Below are 17,348 nucleotides of genomic sequence, written 5' to 3'. Positions count from 1 at the left end.
CCACAGTCCTAAGACCTTTAGGTTAAGTGGATTGGCCATGCTAAATTGCCCATACTGTCTTGGGATGTGCTTGCAAGGTGAATTAGCCATGGTAAATTTAAGGTTACAGGATGGGCTTGGGGGCTGGGACTGGGTGAGGTGCTCTTCGGAGGGTTGGTGTGGACTTTGGCTGAATGGCCTGCTTCCATACTGTAGGGATTTTATGATTCACCCAGTTGGGGAATCTAGAACCAAAGGATGCAATTTTAAAATGAGGGAAAGCCAGTTAGGTCTGAGATAAAGAGAAATGTTTTTATTCAGTGTTGGGAATCTTTGGAATTTTGATGTGCCAATGACATAAAGAGATATGATAGTAGTGTGAGGAAAAAGACATTAAGTGAATGATGTGCCATGATCATACTGAAAGGTGATCAGGTTCAGTGTGCTGCATGGCCTACTTTCTAGAGTTTTAGACTTCTCACTCTCAAATGAGAAAACAATAGCCGGCAAAAAGTAGTTACCGATCAATGGATCCATTTCAATCGGCAGGTGATGGGCCTGTTCCAGGGAGTATCCTGGAGCTCCCCTAAGACCTGCAGAAAAATAATGAGAAGTGTCACAAATTACATAATTAATTAATGATCTTAGAACATACAACCTTTTCAGGTCATGCTGTCTCCTTAGTCTTGGTGTACATTACTTTGTATTATACCACTATCAAGTGTGCTGTGATATTTAGCTACTTTAGAACTACTACATAAATGTTAGTTGTTGTTGCTAGATTTACTGAATGAATTCATGGAATATGTATTTCAACTAAATGTGTGTTTTTGGTAGCCGAGAACACAAAGTTAGCTCATACAGTTCAAAGTGGATCATAGTGATAAGTCCCTCAAAAAGCCCACAGACATTTAAAGAAAGATAAAATTGTACCACCCTTTTACAATGTGACAGCCATATCTAAATGATTAGGTTCCAGGTACAGGATGGATTTTCATCTTCAGTACCTGCTTGTTATTTGGCCATTGGATCACATGTCAGTCTTTCATTCTATTGGAATCAACTAATGAAATTAAAAGCTGACCCACCAAATTAGCTTCCAGATAGCACAGTTCAAGTCTACCTCATGGTCTCCCATCAGCACTGAATTGTATGATTATGCTCATTGGATAAAAAGCATTACTAAAATCTTCCTCACTTATCCTGGGCTCTGGTGTACAAAATTGGGCCAGAACTCTCTCCTCTGATCAGCACGTAACTTTGTTTGCATGCCTGGTATTTGGATAAAGAGTGGACTGATTCAGGTTATATTGTGCAATAATGTCTAGGCCTACACCTGAAAAGTGATCATGTCTTCAAAGAGTATCCGTGGAGCTACTAAAAGTGAGGGGAGAGAAGAACATTTGAAAAAGGCCAAGGTAGAAAAGATGTTGAGAAATGTTTACAAATTTCATTGCTTACTACACTCCTTAAAGTAATGTTATACTAAACAATTTCTCCATAAACCATTATTTATAGAAAAGTAGCAATGCCTAGCAATTGGGAAAAGTTGTAAAACTAGTCACTACATAATAAACAAAGCAAACTTATCAGTTATATTTCTTACTAAAAATCAAAAACTTTTAGGTGCATATTATTAATATTCCTTTAACTTGCTTACCAAATATGCAAATATTTTCAACATGGTTTACAGTAGTATTTACAAATGAATAAATTTGGATCATTCATTCAAAGTTTGTGAGAAGACTTGTAGCTCGGGTGCTCATTGTTGTGGTTCTGTTCGCCGAGCTGGGAATTTGTGTGGCAGACGTTTTGTCCCCTGTCTAGGTGACATCCTCAGTGCACTGAGGATGTCACCTAGACAGGGGATGAAACGTCTGCAACACAAATTCCCAGCTCGGAGAACAGAACCACAACAATGAGCACCCAAGCTACAAATCTTCTCACAAACTTTGAACACCTATGGGCGAGAGCGCTAAGACAAGCCAGGAAATGGGAATCCTGTGCCAAAAATGGCTTCACAGGAGGCGCCCAAGCATTAAGGATGTCACCCTAGACATTGGATCATTCATAAATTTCTTACAACATCATTAATAAAAAAACATATTAAACATTTCTAAAAGGTAATTACTCTGAAACAGACTAACAGAAAAGTCGCATTACAACTTGCAAAGTTCCCAAGAATAAACTGTCCTAACATTAAAAAAGTGGTGAACTAGCTGCCTTTCAACAACATATATTTTACAAGAAGATACTATTCATTGAAAAGACTAAAAAGATCTATAGCCAATTAAAATAAATAGTATATTTGGAGTGTCTAACTCCAAAAAGAGCAGTTTTTTAAACTAATATATTTAAACAATTTATTTCAGTATCTTCATTTATTTAAAAGAACACCTTAGAAATTAGAAAAATGGTGTACTTTAATATTTGCTGGAATAGTTAGTATCAATAAATAAAAACATAAACTACACTCTTTTGCAGGTTTTCGTGACCTGGAAAATGTTTATCTGAAGGATGTTTATTAATATTACTCATATCACTGTTTCACAAATATTTAGAAGCTAACTATAATAAACCAAGCTGTCATAAAAATTGTAATAATTTAAATTTAAGGCCACCAGAAAACTAAATGAAGATAGAGGTGTAATACTATAACAATACACATTGAATACTGCCACTCCAAAAGTTTCCAGCAAAGATATTGGTGCAATGGCCTGCAGTCCATTTTAATGCATAATAGTTGACAAAGTGCTCTCATATCTAATATTACTGCGCTTTCCCTTCGCTTTCCATTGAAACTTTTTGTTTCAGTTTTGTAATTTAGAAAACAGATAGCAGTCTAGAAAAAAGGGAGATATGCCATTACAATTTTAACAAAGAATTCTATTGTCAGATATATATCAAGTACTTTTAACAACAGTAGATTCATATATAAAAGATTTAGAGGCACTGGTAATGTGGAAAGATTTAATTTCAGTATGGATCAGCAACTTATATTCCATCCTCTGTGAAAAGATGTATGTTCACTTGCATGTAGAACCTCCAACAATCTACTGCCTTTGTTTTTACACATTATTGCATTAAACAGCAGAAATAGAATAACCACGTATTCACAAAATTTCAGGTTATTAAGATTAAAAAAGATTCAAAGCGTTTTCACTTACCTACAGTGTTATGCCACCTATTCACTGCAAACAGTCTGCTGCAAGTCACAGTGACCACAGCAGGGGTGCTTAGATGAGGCAGTGTGTTGGCTGCCACATGGGTAACAGGGGAATTGGATGGAAATTTTAGCACCATTATAACATCTTGCTGCATCTGATCCTTAAACATGAGTGGGCTCTGTGGAAGGAAACACTGTTGAGTAGAAACAAAGAGGAGAAAACAGAAGAGGTAGAAGGGAAAACACAATTAATGTGGAGGTCTGGAAAAACAGGGAAAATACAGTAGGCAAAGTTTTAACATAAATTAGGAATTTATGCTATTATGAAAAAACAAACAGCACCTATATCTAGGAAATCTAGAACTTGACCAGTGAACTGAACAATGGGATAGGTAACAAGAGGTTCATGTGGAGCAGGAATTATTAGGTGTAAAGAAAGGGTTTCATGTACAGGAAATGTTCAGCACAAAAGATATATCTGTTCATTTTACCACTGAATAACAAACTAAAATACAGCAGAAAGGACATCTGGCAAACATGACTGAGAATATTTTCAGTAAATCATTTGCTGTGAAGTTCTAAAGAGTTTGATACCCAGTAAAGTATTAAGAACCAACACGTTATTATTTTCAGCAAATTTTAGATGTTGCAATTGGCATTTTCTGTTCAAATCCCTGAATAAAACGTATAATTTGAATTGGTAACTCAGTGGAACACCATGCAGTTAAAAAAACCTGCCATTTTCCAGTTCAGTCTCATCATAAAGTAACTTCAATATGCGCACGCTGGAAGGGCTCCATGTTAGGCCAAGATGTACACATACCTTCCTCTACGTTGGAATTCTGGAATGGTCCATTGGAGCAGAATCTCTGCCTACACCAAACAAGGTAATTGGCATCACAGAGGTCTGGGATTCCTATGGCAGAGGCCGGCATTTCTCCTCAATTTTGGTAGAGTTATAGATAATAGTCTTAGGTGCACACACCAGAATGCATCTCATAGATTTACCCTACAGGTTCAATAGTGTCTTGTAGTGAAGGAAATTTGCTATCTTACCTGGTCTGTCCTATACGGGCTTCAGATCCACAGCACAGCTGTGCTGTGGATCTGAAGCCCATGTAGGACAGCACAGCACAGCAATGTGGCTCACTCTCATCAGCCTTCTGGGCATCAACAAATGGGCAATAAGTGCTGGCCTGGCCATCATCACCACACATGAATGGATCCCGTAATGCTAAACTGTAATTATCACATTGAATAGAGTGTGATTACTAGAAACTGCTTCAGAAATTCAAGACTTTTTAAAATATATTTTTACTATTCCTGATGCTTTTCTCTCCTTACACTTCACAAATATTGCTCCTCTTATCTCTAATGTTTCTCCAGACATTACCAACTACTTTAATTTTCTATTGGCTACTATCCCAACTATTGTCATGTTAAGTACATTAGGCGAAAGATAATTTTAGCACTGAGATAAAGGTTGAAATAGATTCAGTTTTTGCTTTAGTAATCTTTAAATGGCAATTGCAACATCATCACAACAATGAAAAATTACAGTTAACTTTTTCCAGTTCTATGGAAAAAGGAGGGGACCAAAATAATCTTGAGGAGAGTTACCTCGTTAGTAGTCTTGTTTCTGCAGCATGATAACTCTATTTTTGAATCATCACTACTAACTGGCAAACCTATGTGTCTGTTGTTTTTTAGAAGCTTGTGAGGACAAGCAGAGGACAGCAGTACCTACTTGCACATTTCTGGATCCAGTAAGTGTACACAAACTAACAGACTTCCCACCATGTTCCAACCATCACTTTATGGGAAGTCAGGTGATGTCCTGTTTTTTGAAGGATGGGGATGTTAAACTATTTAGAAAGTCTAATTTCTGTTAAGTAAACTTTTGATGTGATTATAATATAATTGCTCCTCATGTCACAGGCCACATTCTTGACTTAGTTTCTCCAAGTGAAAGTTAATATGTCAATATATACAGTCAACAGTTGACTATCAGTCCCAGGTCAGAATATGGTCTTAGTGATGAACCCACCCATCCAGTAACAATGGCACGGAGACAGAGCCCATTTTAAAACATAATATCTGCCAACTTCCAAACAAGGTCTGGAAAGAGGGAGGAAATGGCCACTTAATAGCTGAAGTTGGGTGGTTATCAGGAATAAAACGGACTCCCATAACTAGTCTCCAGAGGGGGTTCTGATGGCAATCACAGTCAAGGGTGTGCCATGGAACCCCAATGCAGAAAGATCCTATGTTTCTTTGTGGGGCTTGGAGGAAGCATTCAGTTCTTATTAATTCACAAGGAAACAAATGCCATTTTTCAAAAAAATATATTTCTGGACTTCTTCTGACCTTAGATTCACTTTCTGATGGTTTTCTTCTGGCAGGAAAGTACCGTGGCTCCCATGCTCAGGGTTTATGTTAACACTTCTGTCAGAACTAGATGGCATTACTGAGCCTTATAATTTCTTTAAAGAAGGATCTCACTGGCTTCAGGAACAATTTCAAAATGTAGTTAGTAAAATTGGGGAGGTAAGTTGCTCGGCCCTGATTATTTTTCTTGTCTTGGCCATCTTCCTGCAGCAATTGATTCCTCTATTAGTTTCCTGTAATTCTCATGCATGTGATCAGCATCCTCCACACAGTGTTTTCATCCACTGTATGTCTCAGTAATTCCCAAACCAACAGTACTTCCCCCTCCCTGTCATCCACTGTCACAGATTGGATCATCAGTTTCAATCTTGCACTAACTAGTTACCGTTCTCAATCATTCCTGGTGCTCATTCACTTTTTCTTGCTGAGGCAGCAAAGCCATGGGAAAAGAAATGCTTAGTTCAGTGGCAGCTTATGCTAACAAAGTAAAATGCAGGCCTGAGAGTAATTAGTTAAAAGGAATAAATAGAAAATTATTTGTAATGCACTAAATTTCCAAACTGAATTACAAATATGCACTCTTGTTCAGTGACACTTCAACTCCCAATATATAACATCTCCTCCAGTTTTATTTGCTTCAGATATCCAAGCCTATGAAGATTTCAGTCCTGTTCATAATATGGGGAGAGTTGATTAAATTTATGATAGTCTTATATGCAAAAATGAATTCGTAACAAAAACCACATATAATTATTCTGTTTTTTTCCCCACTTGTAGCATTGTGCCTTCCTCATCTGCAACCTGGCATTTTGTTTTTACACCAGGTGAAGTTCATATAAAGCAGATTTCAAACACATTATTTCTCACCAGGTGCATGGCAGAGCTTCGAGGTGGATGTGGCTCAATAAGCAACTGAGATGGCATTTGTCCAAGGTTCTGTATGTGCACTTCCATGGCCTGAGGGAGAAAAGAAAGATTGTCATGATCAATATGCATCAAAGTGATGGGTCAATGTTCTGTTTGACAACGCAAGCACATTTCAGCTCAGCCAAGACTTTTGGAATTTCTCAGCAAATGTGCTTCTTTTGCAATTTGTAAAATTAAACTGTATGTCAGTTGCAGCCAATACGTTTTTTTCTGCACCATTCTGAGACTAATTATTCCTTTATTCCATTATATTCATTCACACAGGTTAAGGGCCAATAAAAAAATTAACTGATGACAACATGCTAAAAGATTATAGACTATATAGCATATCATATCAATCCTTTAAACTGAAATACATTTGCAAAATCTTATCTATGGAAAAGTGTATGGGAGATCTAATGGAAAAAATATTCTGGGATCTATAATAAAGGACAAAATGGCCACAGGTCAGGAAGCAATTCTCTTTTGAAAAAAATGCAGTGAACAAATAGCAATTATTTAATTGCTCATTAAAAAGAATTCTGACATCTTTTGTGACAAAGTACTTACCTCATCTATAGCATTTGTTAGTTGTGAAGAAGTGGGTGTCAATCTTTGTTCAACTGAGAATGACCACCTTATTAGTTACATATTCTATATGAGGGTAGTGTTTAGATAATTGCAGTATTCTAATTCTCATACAAGCTGAACTCACTGACAGAAAGAGATTCTCTTGTGTAGTGAATTAAATGTTACATAAACTATCAATTATGCCCTACCATAGTAAATCAGGAAATAGCTGGTTTCACAGAGGAGACAAGTCAGTCAGTGGTGCATAGATGAGAAGCCATAGTCTGTCAAACAAAAGGAAAATTCCTTCCAGCTATTTTTATTACTTAGAGCGGAGGTAGCCAGTAATTTGTTCATTTTCTATAGGTCTAATCAGAGCAAACGTGATTAAAAACATTATAATCATGCAACCTCTGCATGCTTTGACAAAATGGAAACATGAGGAACAAACAGCTCAGTTTAGCTCTAAAAATGTGAAACATGTTGACAAGAAACCTATAAGTTTGCTGATTACATCAACATTTACTATGAAATTTGTGAATCTTTAAGTAAAAAAAATCTAAAAGTGGGATGGTGCTGAATGCGGGTGGTGAAAAGGGTGATGTATTGAAGGAGACAAATGCATATATTTTAATAACCATGGATTCAAGACATTTATTTGCAGTTTGTGATAATGTTTGTTAGTTAGCCTAATGCTGGATCCACGCGTTTTATATTGGCTTGTGCCGTATGGTGAACGTGGCCTATGTAAAACAGTTTTTTCTTAGCCCTTGATCCTAAAACATAAGAAATGGAATTTCACAGAGTCCGCAAGAGTGGGAAATGTGGTGTGCCAGATGACATAATTCTCAAATTGTGAAATTTCGATTTCTCAATGGTGGGTTGGGTTGCAGCAATTGAGTCAGCAGTGTGTTTGCAGCATGTCAAAGTTTACTCTGGGCCTTTGGAAAGCTCTTGTAATACATTCTCATGCAACGAATATTGATTAAATTGAAACAGTTCTCAATAAAATCTTACCTTCAGAATAAAGTTAACAGTGCTAAAAAATATCACCACACCTGATTCATGATCATTTAAAGATAAAGTCCACCAATTGGATCTGTATAGTTTTAACTAAGGGAAGCAAGTTTCCGTATTGAACTCTATGGCCTAAGATGGCGAATATAAAAGGTGGGTGCTTGAATACAGGGAGACGTAGTAGAGGGAAGGGAGGGTGTAAAGAATAGATTAGATTCCCTACAGCATGGAAACATGCCCTTCGGCCCAACAAGTCCACACCGACCCTCTGAAGAGCAACCCACCCAGACCCATTTCCCGCTAACTTATGCAGCTAACACTATGGGCAATTTAGCGTGGCCAATTCACCTGACCTGCACATCTTTGGACTGTGGGTGGAAACCAGGGCACCAGGAGGAAACCCATGCAGACATGGGGAGAATGTGCAAACTCTACACAGTCACCCGAGGCTGGAATTGAACCTGGGATTCTGATGCTGTGAGGCATCAGTGCTAACCACTGAGCCACCCCGGTGATGTGCAGGTCATGTGGATGAAAAGACCTAGCTTCCTGTGTATTGTAGTCCAGAATGGGTTGGGTGAATCAATTGGAGATTTAAAGTTGAAGGAAGGGCCTGAAGGGTGAAGTCAGTGAAATCAATGGTGGGGGTCCTATGAATCGAATTGAGGGTTTTGGGGATAGCTACAGTCAAAGGGGAAGGTGTATTTAATATTGAGACAGGTCCAGACTCATGGTTGGATACTAGAAAATCTCATGAGGTGGGTTAAGAGTAAGGAGGAGAATAAAAGGCGGGGCGGGGGGAGGGGGGTTCAGGATCAGAATGCCCATTGAGATAATGTCTGTAGGAAAATGGTGATGGGCTTCAGGATAATGGACAGAGGTTGAAGAGTAATAATGAAGAGAGAAAAGGTTATGTTTACTCAGTCAAAGATGGTGGAAGCAAGTGTGTGAATGACAAAGTGGAAGGTACTGGATCAGGTTTTGAATGTAATATGCAGCATTGTCTGTGATTTGGTGAAAATGCACATTTGGTTGCAGTACAAAGGTTACAGCATTGCTCAATTTCTACACCAATAGTGGCTTTCAGCGAGTGACAGATGATCTATTTGGCATCTCACAGAGGTGCAAAGAGGGGGCAATTGATGCCCTAATTTGTTTTGCTAATGATTTCATAAACTTCACTGCCATTGAAAAAGCTGCAAGATCAGCTTGATATCAATGTGGATGGGCTTGAAAGCAAATATGTGATCACTTAGACTTAAGTTAGCACAGAAACTCCCAGGAAACAGCCAAACGCATTTGCAAATTGTAAAATGTTATCTTCTTGAATGTACACTGGTTTGCAACCACAGAAGAATAATATAAGCCAGTACTTGTTCCCAGGGAGCTGCCATGATACATATGAGGAGGCAATACCCTTGTGAGATTATTGGTGAACTATTTATCCAGAGACCCAGGTAATGTTTTGCAGACCTGGGTTCGAATCCTACTGTGGCAGATTCAATAAAATCTGGAATTAAAAATCTAATGATAACGATGAAGCAATTATCAGAAAATCCTTTTTGGTTCACTAATTTGAAGAAGAAAACTGCTATCCTTACCTGGTCTGACCTACAAATAACTCCACATGTTGACTCTGAACTGTTCTTTGAGCAATTAGGGATGGACAATAAATGCTAGCCTAGCCAGCAATGCTTTCATCCTGTGAATGAATAAGGAAAAAAATACATCTTGGACAATTCATGTTGAAGTCCCAGCTCATATTGCTGAACCAATTATCAGCGACAAGGATCATTCATTGCATACATGACCGATAACGCCAGTGGGGCACCCCAGAATGAGGCAGAGGAGGCTACAATCCAGCTCATTGTACACCAGAGCCATAATGAGCGGATTGTACACCAGAGCCTTCTCTGAACATACCTTGTATCTTGACAAGACTGGAGGGACTCTTTAATATGCATCCAGAATGTGTCACAAATAGTAGAACAGCTGGCTCTGCACCCAGATGTTGCAAGAGGAAGAGCAAAAGGAAATCAGTCCTTCTTGGATGGGCAGGATTTCTTGGAGCACAAGGAAGAGCCCATGAATCCAAACTGGCCTTTCAGGTATTTGAGGATCATGGAGAGCCATGTAACGGATGCCAGGAACATCTTGATCAATGCAATGTTTGTATAACAATAATACATCTGTATTACCATTGCTATTATCTTCATGGGATATAGATCTAGCCCTGCCATCTTCCCTTCCTGATATGCTTTGAAAACTGCTTCCTCCACCACCTAATTATTTATGGGGAACAGAGCCATATTTTTTGGGTTTTTTTTCTCTCTCTCTCACACACACACACACAACAAAGGATTTCTTTGGGGTATGTGACCATCATTCAACACTTGTGACATTTATAATGCTGAAAATTAAATGGGCCAATATCATCTCTCTTGCACTGGTGCAGGATGATAGCTGCCTTTTGAACTTAAAACCATGTTCCATAGAGGTTTAACAAAGAATGCACAAAAATGCAATCCTGGATTACTGTCTGTGTCCTTGTTTCCTCTTTAGCTATCACAATTTGAGAAACATGATTCATGCTATGGCTGTTACATATGACACCATGATAGGCCACAATGAAACTCAGTAATCATGAACAATCACAGAAAAATAATTTTTACTGTGCACATATTTGCAAGTGAAAACCATAAAGAGTATTAACCTGTGCTATGTGATCATAATGTTTTAAAAATTACTTTTCCTTCTATCATGTCTTGTTGACATCACCAAGTGAAATAAATGCATTCCACTCAGTTTCATGTGCTGTTGTCTTGGGTCACCATGACAGAAGTCCTCTGAAGGTGTGGGGCGCGATCAGGTTCTCTATGCCAGTTTCCATCCTTTCCAATGGATGAAGCCATGCATTCAAATAACTTGATTCATGACAGATCTTGTGGTGTGTATGGACTCCACCTTACCCTATTCAGAATTACACTATATTTGCTCCTGCTGCATGTTCCAATCACTTTGTTGTTGCCACAACCAGAGGCTTAACATCAGCATGAGGCTCAGCAAGGGTCTGGTCCTCAACAGTCCTCTGGGGATCCAGCTGTAAGATCCTCCCTCAGCTGCTGGGATATATCGATGTTGTGCTGTCCAGATTGCGTTACTGGATCTAAACAAGGACCCTCCTCAGACACCTTGGGTGCCAGTAGAGGTGCAGGTAGATTATGAGGCAGGTGATAGAGCTTCTTTTGAGTCTCTTCATTTCCAGACCATGGCAAAGGTCAACTTAACAGTAACTGTGAAGATGATTAAAGCAATAAATGTTTTTGCACCCAAGAATGAGCTGCAGATATTTGTAGCATCTTATAGATTGTGGACTACTGCTTAACAGAGCTTTCTGTGATTCCTTCTTCAAAGAAAGTTATCGAGGTTTTCTTAAATCCTTTGTCAGGGACATGCAGGCAGAACAAACACAATGCTTCACTAGGATTGTGACCTTCGATATGGCGCAGAGTGCCATTGACTGCATGTGCATTTTCTGTAAATACCAAATGACAACTGTATACTTTACTGGATCTGAAATAGATTTCACTCCAGTTGGTGTATGATAGTAAGCAGTAATTCATATATGTAAGTACATGTTAATGTCTACTGTGCCAACTGAATTTCAGCTAACATGACAAACCACAGAACTCTAACAGGCAATGAGAGCCAACAACTAATGACATGCTTGGTGTCTCTACTGCACAACACATGGATTCATGGGCAGAATACATACAATGAAAACAATGCTACCACATGAAATAAAATAGTACACACCATTGTGGCACTGACACAATGCTTCTGCTGTCTAGTTGTTCTGATGGAGCATTGAGATACTTGACCAACAAGATATCAGAATTTATGGCTGCCTGCTGCACAAACCATAGGCTACTTCATCATTAGTGGGCGGCATGGTGGCACAGTGGTGAGCACTGCTGCCTCACAGCGCCAGAGACCCAGGTTCAATTCCCACATCAGGCAACCGTCTGTGTGGAGTTTGCACATTCTCCTCGTGTCTGCGTGGGTTTCCACCCACAGCCCCAAAATGTGCAGGTTAGGTGAATTGGCCATACTAAATTGCCTGTATGTTAGGTGAAGGGGTAAATGTAGGGGAATGGATCTGAGTGGGTTGCTCTTTGGAGGGTCGGTGTGGACTTGTTGGGCCGAAGGGCCTGTTTCCACACTGTAAGTAATCTAAAAAAAATGTTTATCTAAATCACGGTGTATTGCTAATTACCCTATACATTCCTGTAGGGCTACCTTGCAAGGCTGTCTGTCTGTCCCAGTGCCCCTACACAACACAAATCCACTGGCTGCAGCATGTCCAGTGGAGGCTGCTGACTCTGCAGATAGCTTTGGACTATAATCACATACAGACTAGGGCCTAGAATTCTCATATTTAGATTATGCTTACAACCAATAGTGGCAGCAAGTAGGCTGGCTGACTGACTGACTGACTGGCAATTGAAATAAAAACAAAAATCAGTAGACCAACAGCATTTGAGGAGAGAGAAACAGAGTTAATGTTTTGAGTCTAACATGACTTTTTTTCATTGAGAGACTGAAGTCTGACATCTTGAGATGGGACAAAACACCCACCCTCCAAGGAGTCATATGTATAACTTAGAAAAGTGCCTTTAATCCATTACCATGATGATATCAAGCTGATCTTGCATGACACAGTCTGCATTTCCCTTGTGCAAGTGTTTCTATTGCAATGAAAACTGTGATATTGGCCATCAGACGCTGGATCATAGCTGGCCACGATTTCCATGTTGGGAAGTGCTCCAAGTTCAAAATTAAGCACTTTGTCCAATTGGTGCTGGACTCCTCCAAATGTTTTAACATTAGAAAACTTGTCAGACATCCTGCAGTCAATGTATCAATCATTTTGTTGTCCATACATATCAGTGTTCTTCCATAGGTTGCCCCATCAAACCACTCATCTAAATCCCAGCAGTAAACCAAGTGCAAACTCACCCTCTAGCACTTGCACTATATTTGAGTTTTACCTTGGTTGTGGCCCATTTGAGTCCAATGCATCACTACTTGCATATTTCTCATGAAATCTATCATGAAGATAAATATACAGTATTTGTAACTGGAGGTTCCTCCTCTGCCTAGTTAGATTGTGTATGAATAGTACATCTAAGAGGAAAAAGCACTGGAGTAAAGCTGTGGTGCAAGAAATAAGAGAGGTTTATATTATCAGCAGTTTGTAATGAGATGTGAGTGTGGATTGATGGGGAGGTGACATATTTGACAGAATATTAGAGTAGGAAGATAATGCAATCTTTGATATTTTCAGTTCCAGTACATGTCAAAGCCTCCCCTCAATCAACATCACAAAAAGAGATTATCTGGTCCCTTCAATTTTTTCTGTGGGAGTTTGCTATGTGAAATTCAGCTTTTTTTTAATTAACAATAGTGAGTGCACTTCAAAGGTACTTCACTGTTTGTAAAGTGCTTAAAGATATCTAGTGGTTGTGAAAAGAATGATACAAATGCAAGTCTTTCTTTTTTACTTCTGGTTTGTTGTCAAGATTGTGGAAATGAACAAGCAGTATTAATTTGGCATGCTGCTTGCATTACAATCAATCAAGATTTAATCACACATCATGATCTTTATATGTTTTCAGGGTCTATCTAATTTAACTCCAGTTTCTTTCAATCTGGATTATAAAACATTATTCTTTAGATCTTCCTCATCTTGTTGCAGTCATGGATTAGACAATGAACACAGAAAGATGCTTATCGAGAAGTTTAATAGTTAATCCCAATGCTTTCCATTACAGATAGTGAATAAAAGATGATGGAGGACTCTAAGGCAGCAAGGGAATGAGGAGGTTCCGAGCATGTCAAATTGCAACAGGAAAACCCTACTGTCATTTGTAGATAATTCCTTAACCTCAAGATAGACTTCCAGCAATTCCTTCTCAAAGGTAATTAGCAATGGGTGACAAATGCTGGCCACACCAGCAATGCACATTCTGTGAAGGAATAGTTTTTTGTTTTACTAATAATGTGACTATCAAATGGAGACAAGTGAAAGGCAGAGAGACAGAAACACACTACTGGAAGCATTTTGAACAGTTTCAAACAAATAATATTGCAACAAGAAATTTGAAGATGTGTTGCAACTTGGAAAGATGCAATGTTATTGCACTCGTAATCCAGAGACCCATTCCAATGGTCTGGGGAAATGGATTTAATTTCCACTACTGCAGCTGATGGAATTTAAATGCAATTAATAAATCTGGGCTATAAAGCTAGAAACAACGACTATTAAACTAATTCATTGTTGCAAAAAGCCTGTACGGTTCTCTAAAGCCCTTAAGGGATGGAAATCTGCTGTCTCTACTCAGTTGGCCTACACATGACTCCAAAGTAGACAAACAGGGAGCTAGAAGAATTCAGCAAGCCAGGCAATATGAGAAGGTGGAGAAGTCAATGTTTTTCAGGTTATACTACCTCCTGATGTTGCATGTGCAGTTTTTTTTGTCTCTACATACGACTCCAGACACCTGACTGTTTGACTCCTAAATATCCTCTGAAAAGGCATAGCGAGCCACTTAATTCAAGAGCAATTGGGATGGGCAACAAATATAGCCCTTGGCAATGATACCCACATCCTATGAAATATATTTTAGAATGATGTCATGTAGAACAGTGCCTTTAATTTAGGTCAAATGAAGGTGATCATGTGAGTCATTCAGAAGTGGTAGAGGTTCATCGTGCAGGAATACAGATGACAGCTTGTGCTCAGATTGAAATGACCAAATTTGAAACTGGGTTGCAAGAATCACCCAGCTTGTGACGGAGGGAGAATCACCAGTAAAAACCTTCATTTTGAAAGGCAGTTCCTGTGTTAAAAGTTATTGAGCTGAGAAAGATCAGGAACAGAAATAAACCCTCAAGAACCAGCAGTCGTCTGAAAAAATTGAATGTCTACTAAAGAGACAGTGTAAAAAGTAAAAAGGGAAAGGTTTTAAATTGTAGAACAAAACTAAGTTGCTGACAACAATAGTTCTTTTTAAAAAATGGCATTCACTCACCTATCACTGAATGTTCACTTTGTTTTTGCATTATTTGTCTCTTTGGAGATCTAAACAATTGTCAGAATTCCATATTAACCATTCGCTAATTCTGCATTCCCAACACTAAGCACAACAGATTCCTTTTCTATAATTTTAAGAATATTAGGCAACATACATATTGGTTAAAAACAAAAATAATAAATAAATAAACAAAGAAACAAGCTGCAGTATTGCTATAAGAACATGTTTGGAATTCAAAGTGAACCAAACAGCAGGCTACATAGGAACATAAGAACTAGGAGCAGGATCTGGCCCTTCGAGTCTGTTCTGCCATTCAATAAGATCATGGCTGAGCTTTTCGTGGCCTCAGCTCCATTTACCCGCCCTCTCACCGTATCACTTAATTCCTTCAATGTCCAAAAAAAACCTATCTTAGCTTTAAAAACATTTATTGAAGTAGCATCAACTACTTCGCTGGGCGGGGAACTCCATAGATTTACAATCCTCTTGGTGAAGAAGTTCCTTTTCAGTTCAGTCCTAAATTTGCTCCCTCTAATCTTGAGGCTGTGCCCTCTTGTCCTAGTTTCACCTGCCAGTGGAAACACTCTCTCTACTTCTATCTTATCAATTCGCTTCGTAATTTTATATGTTTCTGTAAGGTCCCCCCTTATTCTTCTAAATTCCAATGAATTTAGAATAATCTCAGTCTACTCAGTCTCTCCTTGTAAGCCAAACACCCTCAACTCCAGAATCAATCCAGTGAACCTCCTTTGCACCCCCTCTCGTGCCAGTGAACCCTTTCTCAATTAAGGAGACTAAAGCTGCTTGCAGTACTCCATGCGTGGTCTCACCAGCACCCTATACAGCTGCAACATAACCTCCCTGCTTTTGAGCTCAATCCCTTTAGCAATGAAGAACAAAATTTCATTTGCCTTCCTAATTACTTGTTGTACCTGAAGACCAACCTTCTGTGATTCATGAACAAGGACACCCAGATACCTCTGCATAGCAGCATGCTGCAACTTTTTACCATTCAAGTAACAGTCTTTTTTACTGTTACTCCTCCCAAAATGGATGACTTCACATTTATTCACATTGTATTCCATCTGTTAGACCTTTCCCCACTCACTTAAAGTATCTATATTCCTCTGCAAAGTTTCACAGTCCTCTGCACATTTTGCTCTGCCACTCATCTTAGTGTCATCTGTAAACTTTGACACACTACACGTGGTCGCCAACTCCAAATCAGCTATATAAATTGTGAATAATTGCAGTCCCAACACTGATCCTGAGGCACACCACTAGTTACTGATTGACAACCTGAATAGCACTCATTTATCCCCACTCTTTGCTTCCTGGTAGTCAACCAATCCTCTATCCATGCTAATACTTTACCTGTAACACATGTTTATCTTATGCAGCAGCTTCTTGTGCGGCATCTTGTCGAAGGCCTTTTGGAAATATAGGTACACCACATCTACTAGGTCCCCATTGTCCACCGTGCTCGTAAGATCTTCATAGAATTCCAAAAGATTAGTTAAACATGACCTGCCCTTCATGAGCCCATGCTGCTTCTGCCCAACGGGACAATTTCTATCTAAATGCCTTGCTATTTTTTCCTTGCTAATGGACTCAAGCATCTTTTCCACTACAGAAGTTAAGCTGATCAGTCTATAATTCCCCATTTTTTGCCTATCTCCCTTTTTAAACAATGGCATCACATTTCCTGTTTTCCAATCTGTTAGAACAGCCCGAGTCCAGCGAACTTTAGAAAATTACCACAAGTGCACTTGCTATTTCTCCCACCATTTCTTCTAGTACCCTGGGATGCATTCCATCAGAGCCAGGAGACTTGTCTATCCTTAGCTCCATTAACCTGCCAAACACTACCTCTTCTGTAATGATGATTATTTCCAGGTCCTCACCTACCTTCGCTTCTTTGTCAATTACTGGCATGCTATTAATGTCCTCCACTGTGAAAACCAACACAAAATACATAATCAATACCTCAGCCATTTCATCATATCACATGACTAAATGCCCCTTCTCATCCTCTAAAGGACCAATGTTTATTTTAGCCACTCTCCTCCATTTCATATATTTATAGAAACTTTTGCTATCTGTCATTACATTCTGTGATAGCTTTTTGTCATTTTCTATCTTACTTTTCTTTGTAGCTCTTTTTGGGGCATTCTCTTGACCTTTAAAGCTTTCCCAATCTTCTCGCTTCCTGCTGATCTTGGCCA

The 17,348-nt window shown here is 38.9% G+C and overlaps 1 protein-coding gene across 1 annotated transcript in view; it reads right to left on the bottom strand.

The window, feature by feature from the left end:
- LOC148149826 (neurobeachin-like) overlaps nt 1-17,348 on the bottom strand; it is a 69,092-nt gene that overhangs the window by 28,420 nt on the left and 23,324 nt on the right. Inside the window, exons 4-6 of the mRNA XM_087988556.1 lie at nt 6,401-6,490; nt 3,147-3,339; nt 501-572 (exon numbers count right to left, since the gene is read on the bottom strand). Of these exons, the coding sequence (XP_087844682.1) occupies nt 501-572; nt 3,147-3,339; nt 6,401-6,490 (355 nt within the window). The remainder of the gene's footprint in view (nt 1-500; nt 573-3,146; nt 3,340-6,400; nt 6,491-17,348) is intronic.

The sequence above is a fragment of the Chiloscyllium plagiosum genome, unplaced genomic scaffold (assembly GCF_037043375.1).
Source record: "Chiloscyllium plagiosum isolate Xiang-an unplaced genomic scaffold, Cpla_swu_hap1 HiC_scaffold_6, whole genome shotgun sequence".
Lineage (NCBI taxonomy): Eukaryota > Metazoa > Chordata > Chondrichthyes > Orectolobiformes > Hemiscylliidae > Chiloscyllium > Chiloscyllium plagiosum.
The sequence above is the reverse complement of the archived record's forward strand: the minus strand, read 5'-3'. Positions and strand labels throughout refer to the sequence as shown.